The sequence below is a fragment of the Chrysochloris asiatica genome, unplaced genomic scaffold (assembly GCF_000296735.1).
Source record: "Chrysochloris asiatica unplaced genomic scaffold, ChrAsi1.0 scaffold00206, whole genome shotgun sequence".
NCBI classification, from domain to species: domain Eukaryota; kingdom Metazoa; phylum Chordata; class Mammalia; order Afrosoricida; family Chrysochloridae; genus Chrysochloris; species Chrysochloris asiatica.
The window spans coordinates 1,719,964-1,742,033 of NW_006408724.1; the positions used below are offsets into that span (position 1 = coordinate 1,719,964).

Here is a 22,070-nt window from a genome sequence, read left to right on the forward strand (position 1 = left end):
ATATTCTCCTCCAACACCATAACTCAAAGGCATCAATTCTTCTATGGTCTTCCTTATTCACTGTCCAGCTTTTGCATGCATATGAGGTTATTGAAAACATCATGGCTTGGGTCAGGCGCACCTTAGTCCTCAAGCTGACTTTGATGTCCTCAAGGACATCTTTGCTCTTCAATACTTTAAAAAGGTCTTGTGCAGCAGATTTGCCTAATGCAATGCGTCGTTTGATTTCTTAACTGCTGCTTCCTTGAGTGTTGATAGTTGATCAAAGAAGAACAAAGTTCTTGACAATTTCAATCTTTTCTCCATTGATGACAATGTTGTTTATTGGTCCAGTGGTAAGGATTTTTGTTTTGTTTACATTGAGATGTAATCCATACCGAAGGCTGTGCTCTTTGATCTTCATCAGTAAATGTTTTAAGTCTTCTTCACTTTCAGCAAGCAAGGTTGTATCATCTGCATATTGTAGGTTGTTAATGAGTCTTCCTCCAATCCTGATGCCACATTTTTCTTCATAGAACTCAGCTTCTCGGATTATTTGCTCAGCATACAAGTTGAATAAGTATGGTGAAAGAATACAACATTGTCACACACCTTTCTGAATTTTAAACCATTCAATGTTCCCATGTTCTGTTCGAACAACTGCTTCTTGGTCCAGGTACAGATTCCTCATGAGCACAATTAAGTGTTCCGGAAAAATCACACTTCGCAATGTTGTCCGTAGCTTGTCATGATTCACACAATCGAAAGCCTTTGCGTAGTCAATAAAGCACAGGTAAACATCTTTCTGATATTCTCTGCTTTCTGCCAAGATCCATCGGACATCAGCAATTATATCCCTTGTTCCATGTGCCTCTTCTGAATCCAGCTTGAACCTCTGGAAGTTCTCTGTCAATGTATGATTGTAGCCATTTCTGTATTACTTTTAGCAAAACTTTACTCACATGGGATATCAAAAAGATTGTCCGATGATTTCCGCATTCTGGTGGGTCACCCCTCTGAAATGGGCACAAGTATGTATCTCTTCTAATCAGTCGGCTAGGTAGTTGTCTTCCAAATTTCTTGGCAGAGATGAGTGAGTGCCTCTAGTATCGCCTCACTTTCTTGAAAGATTTCCATTTTTATTCCATCAATTCCTGGTGCCTTGTTCTTTGCCAGTTCCTTCAATGTACCTTGGACTTCCTCCTTCAGTATCATTGGTTCTTGATCATATGCTACCTCTTGAAATGGATGGACATCAACCATTTCCTTTTGGTACAGTGACTCTGTGTATTCCTTCTATCTTCTCTTCATACTTTCTGCATCATTCAGTAATTTGCCCAGAGAGTCTTTCAATAACTAAAGTCGAGGCTTGAATGTTTTCTTCTGTTCCCCCAGCTTGAGAAATGCTGAGTGTGTTCTTCCTTTTTTGTTTTCTGATTCCAGATCTTTTGCACATTTGGTTGTAATATCTGGCTTTATCTTCTCGAGCTGATCTTTGAAGTTTTCTGTTCAGCTCTTGTACCTCCTGATTTCTTCCATTTGCTTTAGCATCTCTACGCTGTAGAGCAAGTTTCAGTGTCTCTTCTGACATCCATTTTGACCTTTTCCTTCTTTTCTTGTCTTTTCAGTGACTTTTTGCTATCTTCATGTATGATGTTCTTGATGTCATCCCACAACTCTTCTGGTCTTCAGTCTTTAGTGTTTAATGTATCAAATCTGTTCTTCAGATGCTCTCTAAATTCAGGTGTGATATATTCAGGGTCATATTTTGGCTTTTAATGGACTTGTTTTCATTTTCTTCAGCTTCAGTTTGAATTTGCATATGAGTAATTGATGCTTAAGCATCACAACAGTAGTGAGCTTGGCCCACGTCAGGCAGTGTTTCGTTCTGCCATGCTTAAGGTCGCTATGGGTCGGTACTGACTCGATGGCACCTAACAACAACAATTGATAGTGTGTTCCACAGTCTGCCCCTGGCCTTGTTTTCACTGATGATATGGAGCTTTTCCATCGTATCTTTCCACAGATGTAGTCACTTTGATTTCTATGTTTTCCATCTGGTGAGGTCCATGTGTAGAGTCGTCTGTTATGCTGTCTAAAGAAGGTATTTGAAATGAACAAATCATTGGTTTTGCAGAATTCTATCATGAGTTCTCCAGCATCATTTCTATCACCAAGGCCATATTTTCCAACTACTGATCCTTCCTCTTTGCTCCCAACCTTTGCATTCCAATCACCAGTAATGAGCAATACATCTTGATTGCATGTTTGATCAATTTCAGATTGAAGAAGTTGATAGAATTCTTCTGTTTCATCCTCACTGGCTTTAGTGGTTGGTGTGTAAATTTGAATAATAGTGGTATTAACTGGGCTTCCCTGTAGGTGCATGGATACTATCCTATTACAGATCGCATTGTACCTCAGGACTGATCTGGATATATTCTTTTTGATGATGTATACAACAAACACCATTCCTCTTCAATTTGTCATTCCTGGCATAGTAAGCTATGTGGTTGGCAGATTCAAAATGGCCAATACCAGTCCATTTCAGCTCACTAATGACGAAGATATCAATGCTTATGCATTCCATTTCATTTTTGACAACTTCCAATTTTCCTAGATTCATACTTTATACATTCCATGTTCTGATTTTCATTGAATGTTCACAGCTGTTTCTCTTCATTTTGAGTTGTGCCCCATCAGCAAATGAAGGTTCCGTGGACTTTTCTCCCATGGGCTTTACTCCATTCACGTCATCACGGTCAGCTCTACTTTGAGGAGGTAGCTCTTTCCCAGTCGCCTTTTGAGTGCCTTCCAACCTGAGGGGCTCATTTTTTGGCACTATATCTGACAGTGTTTCTCTGCTGTTCATAAGGTTTTCAGTGACATAAATATTCGGAAGTAGTTCGTCACTGTTTCTTTGTAGTCTGTCTTTGTCTGAAAGCTTATTTGAAGCCTGTCCACCACATTTAAAATACCAGTGGCATAGCTTTCAGAATTACAGCAATTCACAAGCTACCGCAGTACGACAAACTGACAGACGAATGTTGGCCGTTTGGTTTTAAGTGGAAACTTGTCACTTTAAATTTCAAGTTGCTCTGTGCACATGTGTATTAGAACCCTCCAGGGGTGTGGTGGAGTGTTCATTCGCTCAGGCATCCCCTGTTGTCACCAGAATGAAGGTGCATAGACAGCGAGAGACCAATGAACAGATACCAAAAAAAGAATGTCCACACCTGTATCTCCGCGGTTCTGTCAGGTTTTCTTGGCTGTTCTGATCTTTCCCCGGCTTGGTCACTCCCAAGATGGTGGCTCTGGGAGCAGCTGAACCTCTTGAATTAAAAAGTAATGGATTTCTTGATTCTGCTACAAATTCCCCTAGCTAAGCCCTCCAAGCTTCTAAATATTCCTTTATATGTGGTCAGAGTTCTAGCACCATCACCTGAGCTTGCCTGGTCTGGTATTCTGTGTTGTTGTTGATGGAGTTCCTCACTGCACGTCTACCTGATCCACCATCTTGTTGATGTCTTCTATATTAGGCAGATTTATTTCTTGAGTCTTAACTTTTCTTATATGAGGCTGCTGATACTTATAAGTGTCCCATATAAATAAGGTAAGTATTATAACTTAAGCTTGTAGGATTAAGTGAAATTTCATATGAGGGGGCTTAAGTTCCCTTTTTCCTTAACTCTAGACTCATGGAAAAAGAAAGACTGTGTGTTGGTTGTCAGTAGACAAGGTTTCAGAATGTAGCCTTTGGTTGTTTAAATGATTATATATTCTTGAGTGTTTTCTTGGTGTACATCTCCCCACCAACAAAAAACAAACAGAGGGAATAGAAGCAAATACTGTTGAATGACAATGCACGGAGGGGATTGTAATCATTGCAGTGAAATGATGAGTGTAAAACTGATGTTCTCCCATGTAAACTATCATTCAATTCACAATAAAAACTTAAAAATAAAAAAGAATGTTGTTACAGATTCCTAAAATACAGGCTGTCAAGTGCTCATGAAATGAACGTAATACCTTTCCTTTATTTCAAGTATTATTGCATTAATCTCAGTAAAGACTTCTTAAATATTTTTTTTAATCCTGGTATTGTGAATTGAGTGAAGGTTTACATAGCAGATAATCAGTTTTACAGCCAACAAATCATACACTTTGTTTCAATTCAATAATTAGAATTCCGGCCTTGTATCCCAATGGTTCCTGTTGCCATTCCATTCACCTTCCCAACCCCGTTGAACCTTGTCCCAGATAAATGGTGCCCTTTTTATCTTGAATGGCTGACCATTCCATGGTGAGCATACCTCACTAGTGTTGTTGCTCCCCTACATATCTATCCGCTGCTTGGTTCCATATTGGGCTACAAGGGTGAGTTTCATCCCAGACCTGAAATGTGGCCAAAAGCCATAATCTCAGGTTCCCCTGATCTCTTTCTGACCAGTAAGTCTGTCTGATTTTTTGTTTTTTAATTTTGAGTTTTGTTCCATATTGTCTCTCACTCTATCTAGGACTTTTTAATGTGACCCCTTTCAGAACAGTTGGTAGTGATAGCTGGGCGCCATCTAGTTCTTCTTATCTCAGAGTCCTGGAGACTGATGTTTATGTGTCCCATTAGTCCATTAGACTAATTGATGCCAAGCCTCTTGTATTTTCATCACTCCTCTTTCCTCCACACATGGAGAGACCAATAGCTGTACCTTAGACCACCGCTCATGAGTTTATAAGATCCTACTTGTTACTCACCAAAGTAGTATGTAGAACATTGTCTTTGTGAACTAAGATTTCTTATATTTTTAACTTCCAACTCTGCATATTGTTCTTACAATTTTTATGTATCTTTTGATACTAACTTTGTCTGTTGTTGTTAACCTCCATCGAGTTGATTCCAACTCATCATCCCTGTCCAGGGTTTCCAAGGAGTGGCTGGTGGGTTTAAACTGTCAACCTTGTGGTTACAGTACAGTGCTTATCCTACAGCACCATAATGAAGTGTAAATGAAAAGTGACTAGTTTCTCTCACTCTTTTATAGTTTTTCCTTGTCTTGATTTGGCAGACATTAGTTTATTTTTATTGTTTGTTCCATCTGTTGCCATCACATCCCCTAAAACATTCCTTAGATTTTCTCAAGTCCTATTTTTCTCCTTGCTAATTGGTTTGCTTTTTATTTTTTCCTGTTTTTCCCCCTAGACTTTCCCAGAAACTTTTATTATTTTTCTAAATTCTTGAATGCTAGCTCATTTACATTTTTTCCTAAAAATTTTTAACTATAATTTTATTTTATTAATAGCTTTGCTTTCATTTTGTACACTTTGATAAACTATGTTCTCATTTTTTTACTTTTATAATAATCTGTGGTACTTTATATTTTTCTCCATGTTGTTTAGCTTCATGGTTTTTCATTTCCAAGTAGTTGGGTTGTTTGATTTTTTAACGGTAGTTGTGTTTTTTGAATTATTGTTAACGTTGTATTTTAAAAGCCCTTTGTAAGAACAGTTTCTTTGCTTGAAAAAACATGATGTCTAGAGCATCAGTAATAGCATTTTAGCTTTTTATCCCTTTAAATGAAAATATTTGAAAAGCCAGGAGTCCCCAGGATTATTTCTTTTGCACAATACATTTATTGTTTATTAATAAAGCTTTTTTTGTTAAATCTGATAAATTTTTAGATATTTGTTCTCGTGGAACTTAAATGAAATCTTAAAGAAACTATCTCTTTACTTACCTCCAAAATAGATCTTTTGGGGATCTTTGCTAAGTTAAACCTTTTTTTGTATGTTTATTTGTATCATTCAGCTGATGTTCACCTGAAGATTAATATGGATCGCTCATCACTTCATACCTCACGTTAAAGAGGTTTACTTTTCATTAGTTAATCCTTTGCGCTGTCACATTGAGTTTTCAGAACATCTGTAAAAAGACTGAATGAAATATGAAATGTTTTTGATGATTTCCTTAATTGAGCTTCATATGTGCTGTTGCAGTTGTAAGGTGCCGTCAAGTCGATTCTGACCTATAGCGACCCTGTATAGGGTTTCCAAGGAGCAGCTGGTGAGCTTGAACCACCAACCTTGCAGTTCAAAGGACTTTGCAGTCTGATGCATTAGCTCACAGCGCCACACCAGGACCCTCATATGTGCTGTTACTGATTGTATATTCTGAATATTTCTAGTCATAAATAATAAAGGATAAGTTGATGAGGAACTTAAGCAGTAGAACAGTAGGGGCTTTGAAAGGTTCGTGGAAAAATTATATTAGCTTTTTAAAATTTAATTTCATTTTTAAATATTAGCTTATTTCCATTTTTCTGTGAACTTTCTGAAGCCCCTTTGTAGTCTATGAAGTTATTCAGAGGCAATAGATTTACTTATTCAGATGGTTGTTGTTACGTGCCGTCAAGTTGGTTCTGACTCATAGCAACCCTGTACAGCGTTTCTGGTGAGTTTGAACCACCAACCTTGCAGTTAATAATCCATTGCTTATCCTACAGTGCCACACCAGGACTCCCAGATGGTAGTAGCAGGTGAGGCAGGGAGGGAATTGTAATCATTTAGATGAAACAAAATGAATGACTAGCTGAAAGTAAATCTTATGATCTTGTCAGTTAACCTTCAGTCAAGTCACAATAAAAAGGTTTTTTTTTAATTCAGTAAGACTTATTTAAACATTTTTTAAAATGTTACAACAGTAGAAATTATTAATATCTAATTATTACTCAAATTAATATTTGGAATTAAGCCTTATTTGCACAGCAACCCACCAGCTGCTCCTCGAAAACCTTATTCAGGGTCCCTATGAGTCAGAAATGACTTGACAGCATTTAACAACAACAACAACAAATCATTAATTATATTAGCTTTTAATTCCATTTTTCTGTGAACTTCTGAAGCCCCTTTATAGTCTATGAAGTTATTCAGAGGCAATAGATTTACTTGTTCAGATGCTATTTATTCTAATACAACCAAACCAAACGACTATCAAGTCAATTCTGATTCATAGGACCCAGTAGACGTGCTTTGTAGGGTTTCCGAGACTGTAAACCTTCATGCAAACAATCAGTGGCATCTTTCTCCCATGGTGCAGTTGGAGGACTTAACAGCCAGCTTTGTAGTTAACAGTCCAATACTTAATCCACAGTGCCACCCCAAGAACCAAAACACTGTCATCAAGCTGTTCTGAGCCATGATGACCCTGTGTATAGTGTTTCCAAGGCTGTAAATGTTTATGGGATTTACATATATTCTAACATGTGAGATTTCCTTGTTTTCAGTTTGGTTGCTGTAAATCAAGAATTCATGTCAAAGTAATGTATTAAAATCTAGGCTTTTGTATTTTATATTACAAAAACAAGATGGCTGGGCATAGTACACTTAATTTTTTTTTCCCTAGAAGTAAAATGTGAAAATTACTTTGTTTTCTAGGTTGTCCTTTGTGGAGGGTCTTCTCGAATCCCAAGGCTACAGCAGCTTATTAAAGACCTTTTTCCAGCTGTTGAACTTCTAAATTCTATCCCTCCTGATGAAGTTATCCCTATTGGTGCGGCAATAGAAGCGGGGATTCTTATTGGGAAAGAAAACTTTTTAGTGGAAGACTCTCTTGTGATAGAGTGTTCGGCCAAAGATATTTTAATTAAGGTATATTTAACTTTCCATTAAAATACTGCTGACAAATTATCATAAATTTTCATGCATATCATGTTTTTATCTTAAATCTTCGTATTCTGGTTAAACTCTTAGATTTAGATTTATTTTACTTTTAGTGAATATCTTATGTTCTTTTAGTTACCATTTATTTAATATGTTAATTTCTTAAAATGAAAATAATATTAATCAAGCTAATATAGATTTTAAAACATTTTTTGTAAAGTGGGATGGTATTTAAGGGATCACATCTGTTTTCTACTTGCCTATGTGTAGTTTATAGATTATCAGTAAGGAATATATTCAATACTTACTTAAAAATTATACAAGGTAGCTTCAACAAGTTCATGGAACATTTTTATTATTCTTTTAATTCTATTTTTCCATAAAATGTTTTTAGCTCCCTCATAGTAAATATTTAATTGAGTAATATACAAGGGTGAGTCAAAAATTATCCTCACTCTGGCTGTAGAATTTACTTTAACAAACTTTTAGAAAAGACAAGTACATCATTTTTCAACATAATTACCATGCTTTTCAATACACTCTGTCCATCTGTCAATAAGCTTTTGTATTCCCTTATTAAAAAATGTTTTAGGCTGAGCTGTGAGCCACGCATTCACCACTGTCTTTACTTCTTCATCAGAGGTGAATGTTTGTCCTCAAAGGGCTGCTTTCAGGAGAACAAACAGGTGAAAGTCTGATAGAGCAAGATCAGAACTATAGGGAGAATTCTTTAACATATCAAAATGAAGTTTTTGCAAAGTGTCAACAGCGTGGACAGAGGGGTTTGGACGTGCATTGTCAAGCAAGATCACAGTGCCCTTGGATGGCAGTCCTCTGTGTTTAATCTGAAATTTAAGCTTCATCTCTTCAGTGAGCCACCTCTTTGTAATGAGATTATTGATTGTTGAACCTTTTTCCTGAAAGTATTCCAGTACTGTCTCTTGAGAATCCCAGAGAACTATAAGCATCAATTTTCCAGCTGATAATTGACTTCTGAACTATTTCTTGGTCAGCGATTGAGAATGTTTCTATTCTATACTCTGCCGTTTGCTCTCAGGCTCGTAGTGATGAATCCATGCCTCGTCACCAGTAATGATTTTTAAAAAAATTACCTTCCTTCATGTGTCAGTCCAAATTTTGTTTGCAGATGTCCAAATGCTTCTATTTATGCTCTCCTGTGAGTTGTTTCGGTACCTATATCACACAAACTTGTCCACTGTCACTCATATATTTGACAGAATCATTTCATATGCAAACTCAATATTGTCATCAGTCATGGATGTGAACGGGTCTTTTAATAGAATCAAAGTGCAGGTAATTTTTCACTCACCCTCGTACTAGTACACTAAATATTTAATTTAAAATATATTGCACTTATAGTAGGGGTGATTTTTTTGTTTTAATTGTAAAAAATACCAAAGGATATGCATATTATTTTTCTGCTTATTAGGGAGTGGATGAATCAGGCACCAACAGATTCACAGTACTGTTTCCATCAGGAACTCCTTTGCCAGCTCGAAGACAGCACACATTACAAGCCCCTGGAAGTATATCTTCAGTATGCCTTGAACTCTATGAGTCGGAGGGAAAAAACTCTGCTAAAGAGGAAAACAAGTTTGCACAGGTAAATAAACAGTATTAGGACTGTGAATTAGTCACATGAAACTGTTTAGCTTTTCTCTCAGGATTTGATTCTGCTTAATATCTCAATTATATCTAACAAATTTTTCTTGTTATTTTTTTAAAGAGAATAGGTCATTTTAATTTAAAAGCATTATGAGAAAATAAAAACAATAGCGTTTGTATGTATACTGCTTCTGTTTATGCTCTTGACCCTCCCATGGTATTTGAGAACCAGGTTAAGTGGAAGAGGAAATAACATTTTGTTGTTGATGCTTACTAAACATCAGATGCTATATTAGGCAATCTACAAACCTAATCTCAAATGTTGTGAGATAAGTATTTTTGTTAGGTTCCGTTGAGTCGGTTCGAACTCACAGTGACCCTGTGCAAACAGAACAAAATACTGCCCAGTCCTATGCCATCCTCACAATGTTACGTTTGAGCCTATTATTACTGTCACTGTGTCAATTCGTTCCTTTGGGGGTCTTTCTATTTTTTTCATTGACCCTCCACTTTACCAAGCATGTTCTTCTCCAGGGACTGCTCCTTCCTGACAACATGTACAAAGAGAGATGAACCCTTGCCGTTGTTGCTTCTAAGAAGCAATTGGCCTTACTTCTCCGCAAACAAATTTGTGTATTCTTCTGGCAGTCCATGGTACTTTAAGTATTTTTCACCAACACCATAATTCAAATGCATCAGTAATTTTTCAGTCTTCCTTATTCATTGCCCAACTTTCACATGCATATGACGTCATTGAAAATGCCATGGCTTGGAGTCAGGTACACGTTAAACATAACTATTCCCATGTTATAGGTGATTAAGAAACTGAGTCTCAGGGTAGTAAAAAAAAAGCTTGGTTATTTTCAGTGGCTTTACTCCTTACTTCACGTTCTTTGCATATTACCATGGTACCTCTGATACAGGATAAGTTTGTATTCCCCATCAGAGTCCTCTGGGAAGCCTTTTAAATTGACTACTTATACATTTTGTAATGCTTGATCCTCTGCCTCCTTTAAAAAGAGCCATGCTATTTACTTATAAATATGCCCAAGAAAGATGGTTACATTAAAACACACACAAGGCCTGAAGAATAATATTTTCAGTATGATATCATTTGTGTTTAAATAAAAAGATTGGGAGTCTGGGTGTGTGAGGGGGTGGTGCTTGGGTAGATGTGCATTTTTAGATGTTTATGCTTATATAACAGAAAATATCTGTAGATATTTGAACCATATTCTGGAAACTTAGAAGTGGGTAGGTTTTTAAAGATACCAAGAGAGGCCTTTTACTTCTTGCACCTTATACAGGCATACCTCATTTTATTACATTTTGCTTCACTGCTTTTAAAAACAAATAGAAGGTTTGGGGCAAACCTGTGCCAAGCAAGTCTGTTGTACCATTTCCCCAACAGCACGTGCTCACGTCATGCTCTGTGACACATTGTGGTCATTCTCAACAATATTCCAAACTTTTTCGTAATGCTACTGCATGCTTATTAGACTACAGAATAGGGTAGACTTAATTTTTATATGCACTTTGCTGTTGTTAGGTGCCATCGAGTCGGTACCGACTCATAGCAGCCTTATGCACAGCAGAACGAAACACTGCCTGATCCTGGGCCAACCTCACTATTGTTGTCACGCTTGAGTCCATTGATGCTGCACTAGGAAGTCCCAAAATTCACATGACTTGCTTTATGTGCTGTCCATTTTATTGCAGTGTTCTAGAACTGAACCCACGATATCTTTGAGGCCTGCTTCTATTGAACTTTTAATAAGCAACACAGGGCATGAGCATGAATTACATGTATAGTTAAAACGAATGTACGTAAGAAAAAAGGATGTACTTTATGATTGTAGTTTTTTAATGCATACATTCTTTTTAGCTTAATATATCTATTACTAATTCTACTGAAAGAATAATGAAAGTACAAACAAATACATATAACATGCCTGGTCCAGCTCAAACTTACTAACTTTGAATCTACTAGAGTGTCCCTTAAACTAGAACATTTCTCAACAGCTCCTCCAGGTGATTGTGATGTGTAATAGTATACGAGGGGGCTCAAAAAGTTCATGGAAAAATGAAATTAAAGTATAATGGACTTTTTCCACAAACACTTTGAAGTCCCATCATATTAGCATTTACTTAGCACCGGGTTTTTAAACCCACTTGGCAGTCATTAAGCATTCTCCTAGCTGCTACTCATTCTTGTACCTTTTTTCCTCTTCATATACTACTTTGAGACTTCATAGTATCTTAAAGACTTCACCTAACTTAAATATGCAGAGGAGACTAGTTAGCTATGTTGTTGTTGTTAAGTGCCATCGAGTCGATTCCGACCCATAGCGACCCTGTATAGGGTTTCCATGGAGCACCTGGTGAACTTGAACCACTGACCTTGCAGTTCAAATGACTTTGCAGTCTGATGCATTAGCCCACAGCGCCACACCAGGATTCCAGTTAGCTTTATCTGGTTACAACTAAATGCTCATTAGCACTGAATTTGGAAGCGAGCCTATATCTGTCCCACTTTCCATATTAACCAGTAAGTAAAGCCAGGTACTGAGGTACTTTGCCTGATGTCATAAAATGTGATATTGACAAAGTCAGAAAAATCACTTTAAACTCCAAATTTGGCCTATAGATACACTTAAGAAATCAGAGAATTTTCTAGTACATTCTTTAGGGTCTCTTATTTACAAATGTAGAGTTTTGGTGTGGCCCTGTGGGTTAATGCGCTGGACTGCAAAGCCAGTTTGAACTGCAAGGTTGGTGGTTCAAGCTCACCAGTACTCTTCAGAAACCCTATACATGGTCGCTGTGGATCAGAACCAACTCGACGGCACTTAACAACAACAACATTTACAAATGGAATATTAGTGGTACAAAAGAGTTTGCTGTTTATTTCCTTTAAATAAAAGGTATTTTAAATGGCTGTTTCTGAATTCTGTATAAATTATTCACAGGAATATAAATAATTATCCCATTAATTTTTTTTTCTTCAATAACATTTAGTCCTTTGGAATAATTGATATGTCTTTTTTTGTGTGTCAAAATACTAAAATGTCTTTGTCATGATTTTTTGTACATCTAGGTTGTACTCCAGGACTTAGATAAAAAAGAAAATGGATTACGTGATATATTAGCTGTTCTTACTATGAAAAGGTAAAAATTAAATTACTTTTGATATTAAAAACTATTCACTTTGAAGCGTGACCTTTTTGCAAATTTATTGACTTTTACCCACTGCCATTCTGTACAAATCATTTATTGCAAAGTTACAAAGATTTTACTAGTGAATTGCACTTTTTACCTCCAAAATGATTATATATTACAAAGTACATCAAATCATTTGCATTCTGATTTTAAAAATCCTTTAATTATTTTGGATATAGTCAATCTGAAAAACTGTTCCGTGCTAATTTGAAACATACATGTAAATTCATAGGATAAGTACTAGACTGCAAGGCCAGTTTGAACTGCAAGTCAGCAGTTCAAGCATACCAGCCACTCCTTGGATACACTATGCAGGGTTGCTATGAGTCAGAACCAACTTGATGGCACATAATAATAAAGCAAAGTATGATACTATACTTAAAGACACTGAAATTATGGTTATTCTGTGAGTCCTGATGTGGTGCTGTAGGATAAGCACTGGATTGCTAATCACAAGGTTGGCAGTTCATACCCACCAGCTGTACCTTGGAAACCCTATATCAGGTCACTTTGAGTCAAAATTGACTCAACAGCATGTAACAAAAGCAACATATCTTAGACTCTTCTTTCAAAAAATGAAAATTACATCTCAGTTATTTTAAGTTTTCAAGTAGTTTCTTAGGACTTTGGTTTTATGAAATGAGCTTATAAAATGTTACTTGTTTTTTATTTGTTTAGAGATGGATCTCTACATGTGACATGCACAGATCAAGAGACTGGAAAATGTGAAGCAATCACAATTGAGGTGGCATCTTAGCATTTTAGAGAAACCATGAATTTTTTAGAATCAGGATGTCAACATTATTTGGTTTGGTTTATAAGTGATGTTTATATTAAAAAATACTTTTGAACTATATAATCTATGTTTCTATTAAACAACAATACATTGGTAAGTGTTGGAATGTTTTTTTCCATGTAAGATGAACTAGCATTGATGAGAAGTGGAAGCAACCTTTCATAACATGAAGTTCAGAATTATTTTAGTTTATTGGAGGAGAGATATTACTAAAAATTTATCATTATATTGTTTCTCTGCCTTTATAACACTTAATTTTAGCCTTTTGTTGATTCTTATTTAATAATGAGAGAACAATGAAAAGACCTTGATATTAAATGAAAAAAAAATTGTAAAACACATGCAACATACCTTTTAGTTTTTTAGAGCAAGTTCATAAGTTCAACTGTTGTGTACATATGAATGTATACACAATAGAGTATAGAAGGCTAAATCACCAAATGTTTAGCAGTAACTTCTGTGGCGAGAAATATGGGTTGGGAGCAGGGGTAGATTTTACTTTTTTTCTATACAATTTTGTCAAAGGAACTCTGTTTGTTTGCTTGTTTTTTAGTAAAAATAAAAGAGTTTTTAAAAGAGATACTTAGCCATATATCCATTTGCTAGAAAACATTCACTAGCACATTGAAATACTTAGTGGGCTACTAATAAAAAAACTTTTTCTTTAAATAAAGCAAAAGAAGTATTCTCTACATATCAGAGGAAGAGGCAGAAGGTTAGAGATTTTATTCTCAAGGAATTTCCATTCACTTTTTCTCTTGGTTCCCAGTTGAGCTAAAAAAAAGAACTTTTATCTATCTTTCTATCTATTCCTCGTCAAATTAAATCTCTGCTTTTTTTCTTCTTTTCTTTTTCTTAATCATTTTAACCGTAGTGGACGTGCTTTATTAGTAAACTTGCTTTTTATGGTTAATGCTCTGGTCTGCAAAGTCAGTTTGAACCACAGGTCAGCAGTTCAAGCTCACCGGCCGCTCTTTGGAAACTGTACAGATCTGGTTGCTGTGGGTTGGAACTGACTCGACGGCACTTAACAACTATGTGACAATGCTCTAATGAAATACTTTCAAAATTACTGCTATCCTTTGTTGACAAGTTTTTGGGCATTTTTTCCCTCTGAATTTGTGAAAGATGTGCCAACTAAATTTTCTAGTTAATATTATTTTTCAAAATGAAAGTAAGTTTCAATTTTTTCTGGCTATCAAATGATAAATGTTTATTATAAAATGATAATGTAAAGCATCCTCAAGAGTTCTAATATCTACCACATTAGAAATTAAGACCAAGATATTTTTGAAATAATAACTGAATTTTAAGTAACAAAAAGAAATACAAGAGTAACTCAAAAAGTATTACTACTAAAGTTCCAGTTTGTACATGCATGGGTTTATTTGAAACAAAACATGTTTTAAAATGTCTCTTCACTCAGTGGATGACTGTGGACAAGTTCTCTAGTAATTTGCATACATTTGTCTTAATTTCATTAGTGTGCCTTAAGAAAAGGGAATCTGCTAGGCCACCTACATTCAAGCCAGCTAAGTCACCTCAGAAAATTATGGTAATTTTGAGGGGGAACCCAAAAAGGATAATTTTTTTATGGTTTCTCAAGGGGCACAGGAAAATCACAGGAGCTTATTAGGAAAAATTATAGCTGTTTTGGTGAGAAAAGTTGCACCTAGGAATTTTTTTTTCATCAAAACAGTGCACCTGCTCATTTCTGAAGGTTAGAATGGGCTATCGTACAAGAATTTCCTTGGGAAACTGTCCCCTTCCACCGTACAACTCTGATTTGCTTTTTCATACTTCTTTTTGTTTCACAAACTGAAAGAACATTTTAAAGAAATACAATTAGAGTACCTCATGGATACTAAAACTGCTATTTTGATGTGGTGTAAAACTGAAGAACACAATATTTGGGGAAAGTTTAGAGAGATGGAAATACTGCCTTTAGAAGTATCTAGACAGTGGTGGAGAATATATTGAGAAACAAGATTCACATTTTGATATTTTTGTTTAATAAAGGTTTCTATGATTTCTATAATACTTTAAAACTTAACCCTTGTACATGTTAACATTTTGATGGAAAAAAAAACAAACATTTAAAACAAAACTTAGTGGCAGCAGTGGTGTTTTATATTTTTTCAAATCTCTAATGGCTGGCTTAATAAAAGCTGTATTCTTGTATCTGCTTTGAATTCAAGTAGTTGGAATATCCGCATTGTGCAACCTCTAGAAAGTCCACTAGGGTACTTAATGAGAGGAGTGTGAAAGCAGTTAACATCTTAGAACTATTACAAAAATGCTTGTGAACCCACGAAGACTCCCAGGGTTCTTGAACGATACTTGGTGAATTGCTGCTCTAGATAGTAGACATAGTGATGTCTTCAGGACTGAAGAAACAAACAGATGATTTACCAAGCATTGTTATATATGTTGTTGTTGTTATGTGCTGTGGAGTCGGTTCTGACTCATAGCGACCCTGTACAGGGTTTCCGAGGCTGTAAATCTTTACGGGAGCAGAAAGCCTCATCTTTCTCCTGAGGAACAGCTGGTAGTTTCGAACTGCTGACCTTGCGGTTCACAGCCCAATTCGTAACCACAACGCTACCAGAGCTCCTTCATTCTGTAAATTGTTATTGAAACTGATCAAGACAAAAAAAAAAAAAAATAATTGAAAATTCTGTTAAGTGGTTTTGAGGATACAAAGAAGAGATAGAGAGAGGTACCTGATGCTGATGGAGGAATCAGGGAGGCCTGTCTGAAGAAGTAATACTTAAGCTACAACTCATTAAGAAGGTGAAGAGTGGGGAAGAGCTTTGCCTCTGAATGATGATTTAATTGAGCATTGCCTTATTGTTTATTATCTACTTCCACTAGAAAATAAGCTCCATGAAGACAGAGTCTCTGTCTCATCCACTGTTAAACTGCCAGGACCAGGTCTAGTGCCTTTTACATAGAAGATGTACAAAACAAGAATTCAGATTGAAAGTAATAGCAAACAGTAAGCAGAGGCAGAAGTTGCACAGATAAGATTAAAAAGTCACAGTGCTAATCACAGAAGGCTGAACATGGACCATCAAGTCTGAATTTTATTCGTGGTTGCACTGGAAAGTATTTTAAATGGGAAGACATTTTCCACTGTATGTTGTAAGATCACTTTTATAACTGGGGGGCATTACAAGTTGAAGTGAGGAGACGAGTTCAGAACTTTCGCAGGACTCCAGTTAAGAAATAATTGCCAAGGTCTGTTTGAACTGCAAGGACAGCAGTTCAAACTTACCAGCCACTCCTCGGAAATGCTATACAGGGTCGCTATGAGTCATATCGAATTTGATAGCACTTAACAACAACAATAAGGCAATGGTGGAGTCCTAGTGTGGTGCTGTGGAATAAAGTGCTAGGCAGTTCAAACTCATGAGTCGCTCCTTGGAAACCCTGTACAGGGTCACTTATGAGTCAGAACCAACTTTATGGCACTTAACAACAACAACAAGGTAATGGTATACGCCTTTCCTTTGGTGTGGTGTGGGAGGATCAGCACTGGACTTCATACCACAAGGTTGGCAGTTCAAACCCACCAGATGATCCGTGGGAACCATTATGAGTCGTAACCAACTTGATGGCACTTAACAAATTAATGGCAGTGGAGATAGAAGAGGATAGAATCAAGATACATTTTTAAAAGCATATTGACCACTCATCTGTCACTTTGTTGTACTGTGGTCACTTGCTTATTGCTGGATACTGGGAGCTATGCCACTGGTATTTCAAACACCAGCAGGTCACCCCTGGAGGACAGGTTTCAGTGAAGCGTCCCAGATTCACATAGACTAGGAAGGAAGGAGGCAGTCTACTTCTGCTAAATTAGCTACTAGAAGCTTGTCTGATACATGCCAAAAGATAAGCCCCTCAGTATAAAGGCATGCATAATATGGGAAGAGCTGCCTCCTCAAAGTAGAGTCAACCTTAATGACATGGACAGAGCAGAGCTTTCAAGACCATATGCTGATGGGACACAACTCAAAATGAAAAGAAACAGCTGCAAACATCCATTACTCAGAATGTAAAATGTATGAAGTAATGAATACAGAAAAATGGGGAGTTGTTAAAAACTAAGCGGGATGCATAAAGATTGATATTCTGGGTATTAGTAAACTGAAATGGATTGGTATGAGCCATTTTGAATTGGACTATCCTGGTTTACTATGCCAGGAATGACAAATTGAAGAGGAATGGCATCTTATTAAAAGATTTCAAGGCTCTTCCCTGAAAAACAAAGCTGTCAGTGATAGGTAATATTCATATGCCTACGAGGAAGACCAGGACTCCTGGTGCAAGCGCTGTAGGAGCAGCACTGGACTGAACCACAAGGTTCATAGTTCAAACCTACCAGCTGCTCCTCAGAAACCCTATACAGGGTTGCTATGAGTCAGAACCAACTCGACGGCACTTAACAACATAAGGAAGACCAGCTAATATATGAACTATTAAAATTTACATGCTAAGTACTAAAGAAAATGAAAAATTCTACCTTTAGTCAAATTGATCAAACATGCAATCCAGATGCATTAATAATTTTTGGTGATTAAAATGCAACAGTGGGAAACAAAGATTGGTAGTTGTGATAGAAATAATGTCAGAAATCACATGATAGAATTTTGCAAGACCAGTAACATTCCTAGCCAAATACTTTGCCAGATGGAATTCACAGGAATTGAATTAACTACATTGTAGAAAGAGACACTGGAGAAGCTGAACATTATCACAATCAATTGCTCATATGCAAGTTCAATTTGAAGCTTAAGAAAATTAAAACAAGTCTATGAGAACCAAACAACTGGTCCCTCCTGACAATATGTCCAAAGTATGAGAGATGAAGTTTGGCCATCCTGGCCAACAAGGAGCACTCTGGCTGCACTTCTTCCAACACAGATCTGTTGGTTGTTTTGACAACCCATGGCACTTTCAATGTTCTCCAACACCATAACTCAAAAGCATCAATTCCTCTATGGTCTTCCTTATTCATTGTCCAGCTTTCGCATGCTTATGAGGTTATTGAAAATACTATGGCTTGGGTCAGGCGCACCTTAGTCTTCAAGCTGACATCTTTGCTCTTCAGCACTTTAAAAAAGGTTCTTGGAATACCTAAAAGGGGTTCTACAACTTGTCCAGTGAAATAGGCCTCGTGCAAAGCCTTTACAGAATATAGGACCTTAAGTGGAATCCTGAGACCCATCCACAACCTTGTGAGGTGAGACATTACCACTAGAAAAGACAAGCAGACTGGAACAGCTACAATGACAGAAGATACATCTTCATTATGAACCTGACCTATACTCAGAGCGATAGTTACTCTAAATACCAACAGAGAGGGAAAGAGTCTTCAAACCAAGTATCAATGCTATCTATCCTCTTTGCTATACACAGGGTAGATAGGGACGGGCAACTTAGACATTAGCTACCTAAAATGAGGGGCAATAAAGGCACGAAGTGACTGGTTTACAAGGTTTCAAGAGAGTTTAAGAGTATGGGGGGAAAGAAAGAGTCCCCAATGAATAGCTGTCATCTTGTCTAGGTGGGTCTGGTGAAAAGAGATGGGGATAAGATTCAATAGTGAATAATTGTTATCATGACTAAATGCAACTGTCACATTTGTAACAAAAAAAAGGGGAGTGGTTAATTTCACAGTCCAGAAACAGGATTCTAGAGCCATCAAGAGAGAAATGCACAAGCAGAATGCGGGACCTTATCCAGAGAAGCAGCAGCGCCAGAGATGGAGGCAAAGATGGGGCCATGGAGAGGGGGAGCAGCTGAGGATTCTAGATTCATGGACTAAGAAGAGAGGGACCAAGAGCTGGTGGCCAGGAGCAGACTTGCAGAAAGTGCCCTTTGGAGATGTAAATTATTATATATGCCTGAGGGTTTTTGTTTGTTTGTTTTTTAAAAAGCTAAAGTGGATAGAGAGAAATACTGTTAACTGATGGTACATGGAGGGGATTATAATCATTGTAATGAAATAAGGTGTATGATTTGTTGAATGTAAAACTGATGATATGCCCTGTAAACTTTCACTCAATCCACAATAAAAACCTTAAATAATTAAAAAAAAAAAAAAGAGTGTGGGGGGGGAAGGTCTTGTGCAGCAGATTTGTCTAATGCAATACATCGTTAAGGTGGAGAGTCAGAGAAAAAGAGGAAGACCCCCAGCGAGATGGATTGGCAAAGTGGTAGCATCAATGGGCCAAGCATGACAATAGTGAGGTAGGCCCAGGATTGGGCAGTGTTTTATTCTGCTGTGCATAAGGTTGCTATGAATTGGTACCAACTCAATGGCACCTAATAACAACACAAGAGCCAAAACACGGCCTTGATATCTAGTCCACCTGAATTTACAGACTATGTCGAGAATAGATTTGATGCACTGAACACTACTGATAGAAGACCAGACAATCTTTTTAATGACCTCAATGATGTCATACATTTGAAAAAAAAAAAAAAAAAAAAGGTCACATAAAAGAAAGGAAAGAAAAAAACAAAATGGATGTCAGAAAAGACTCTGAAACTTGCTCTTTTATGTAGAGAGGTTAAAATGACTAGAAGAAATGATGAAGTAAAAGACCTGAACAGAAAATTTCAAAGGGCAAGCTCAAGAGGACACAGTGAAGTCTTGTAATGAAATGTGCAAAAGCCTGATGTTAGAAAACCAAAAGGAAAGAACAAGCTCAGCATTTCTCAAGCTGAAAGAACTGGAGAAAACATTGAAGGCTCAACCTGCAATATTGGGCAAGCTATTGAACTATGCAGGGATACCAAAATTACATGGAAGAAATACACAGAGTCACTTTACCAAAAACAATTGGTTGATGTTCAACCATTTCCAGAGGCACTGTATTATCAAGCCCTGGTGTGGCACTGTGGGTTAATGAGTTGTACTGCAAAATTGGTATGAACCACAAGGTCGGTGGTTCAAACACACCAGTCACTCCTCGGAAACCCTGTACAGGGTTACTATGGGTCGAAACCAACTCGACAGCACTTTATGATCAAGAACCAGTGGTATTGAAGGAATTATTCCAAACTTGCAATGAAGGCATTGGAGAAAAACAAGGGTCCAGGAGTTGAGTGATTACCAATAGAAATGTTTTAACAAACCGATTCAGTACTCTAGGTTACTTGCTAGTCTTCACCAAGAAATTTGGAAGACAGCTACTTGGTCAACTAAATGGAAGAGACCCATGATTGAACAACATAATTAATCATCACATGCAAGTAAAATTCTGGTGCAGAGAACTAAAAGACTTACAACAAACAGGAAATAACAATGGGAAATATAAAATCTTTGGAAGTTGTTTTTCTTTTTTTTACTTCTCATTTTATATATGTAACCATTTTCTACGTGGCATGTAGGATAAGCACTGGACTGCAAGGCCGGTTTGAACTTCAAGGACCGCAGTTCAAACTCATCCTGCCACTCCTCAGAAACCCCGTACAGGGTGACTTAAAATAAACCTTTTAGATGGCTAGACAGTATTTCATCACGTTATCAAATTGTTAAGTGCTGTTGAGTTGGTTACAACCCAGAGCAACCCTGTATAGGGTTTCCTAGGAGCAGCTGGTGCTCTTGAACCACCGACCTTGCAGTTCAAACAACTTTGCAGTCTGGGGCATTAACCCACAGCACTACACCAGGACTCCAGAATCAAATTAGCCATTCCTTTAAAGTCAAGTAAATTCTGATTCATAGCCACCCTGTGTACGGTTTCTTAGGAGCAGCTACCATTTATTTCCAGTATTTCAAATTTGTACATGATGCTTTAAGATATTTATGTTAAGGTTTCATAATTTAAAAAAATATTGGTGGCTGTCAAATTGTTTTCTATAAATGGTTTTCTAAACTTCAAAGATTTTAGCTTTAGATTATTTAGAACCATTACCATGGAAGCAGCGTGAACAAGGGGTGGGGCGGGGTGGATTGTGATGTAGAATGGAAACCAGTTAGGAGGCTGCAGGATTTGTTGCACATCATGTAGACTTATACTACTGTGTGCCCCATCTCCCCAGAGACCAGCAGCATCAGAAATAGCCTGTGAATTTGTCAGAAGTGCAGAATCTCAGGCCTGAACCAGAATTTCCCAATCAGAATTTTCATTTTAACAGACTTTCCCAGATGATTCATTTGCCCATCAAAGTGTGAAAGCGCTGATTTAGACCGTCAGTCTCAAACTGCTGCACATTAGAATCACCTGGGAAGTTAAAAAAAAAAAAACTCCAGTGCCCAGAGTGGGACAAAGATCAATTTGCAAGCTTACATACACAACACACACAACACTCACACATTCTCTCCACGTGATTCCAACGTGCAATCTATTTTGAGAACCTGTGATCTAGGAAGTAGAGAAAAAAAACGGGTTTATTTGATTTAGGAGGCTGAGGAACAGGAAGAGGAAGGAAATTCTTCCACCGTATATCCCCAATGTACGTTTTGAATTTTGTACAGTATTACTTGTGATGCTCGCTTAAAATAATTTTAAAAGCGTGGGATGGCCTTGGTTACATAATCTTGAATTAAACAGCATAACAGGCCAGGCGGATAGCTGCCCACTAATCCAGCATATTCTTCCCCCACCACTAAGACCCACTCCCGACGCCCACTCCTGTGGCCCGGGCGGCCGCCCCCTCCGCCGGCCTGCTGGGACACTCCGCGTTCCATGACTGCAACGTGGGGCGCAGGCGCGCTCGCCGCCGCCACCGGGAATTGGCCTCTGGTGACGTCAGGACGCTTCGCGGGTTCCAGACCCCC

At 37.4% G+C, this 22,070-nt stretch overlaps 1 protein-coding gene across 1 annotated transcript in view; it reads left to right on the forward strand.

Moving 5' to 3' along the window:
- The window catches only part of HSPA14 (heat shock 70kDa protein 14), a 36,987-nt gene extending 23,623 nt beyond the window's left edge, over nucleotides 1-13,364 (forward strand). The window contains exons 11-14 of the mRNA XM_006872597.1: nucleotides 7,408-7,620; nucleotides 9,083-9,256; nucleotides 12,356-12,426; nucleotides 13,156-13,364. Of these exons, the coding sequence (XP_006872659.1) occupies nucleotides 7,408-7,620; nucleotides 9,083-9,256; nucleotides 12,356-12,426; nucleotides 13,156-13,234 (537 nt within the window). The 3' untranslated portion in view covers nucleotides 13,235-13,364. The remainder of the gene's footprint in view (nucleotides 1-7,407; nucleotides 7,621-9,082; nucleotides 9,257-12,355; nucleotides 12,427-13,155) is intronic.
- Nucleotides 13,365-22,070: the final 8,706 nt, after the last annotated feature.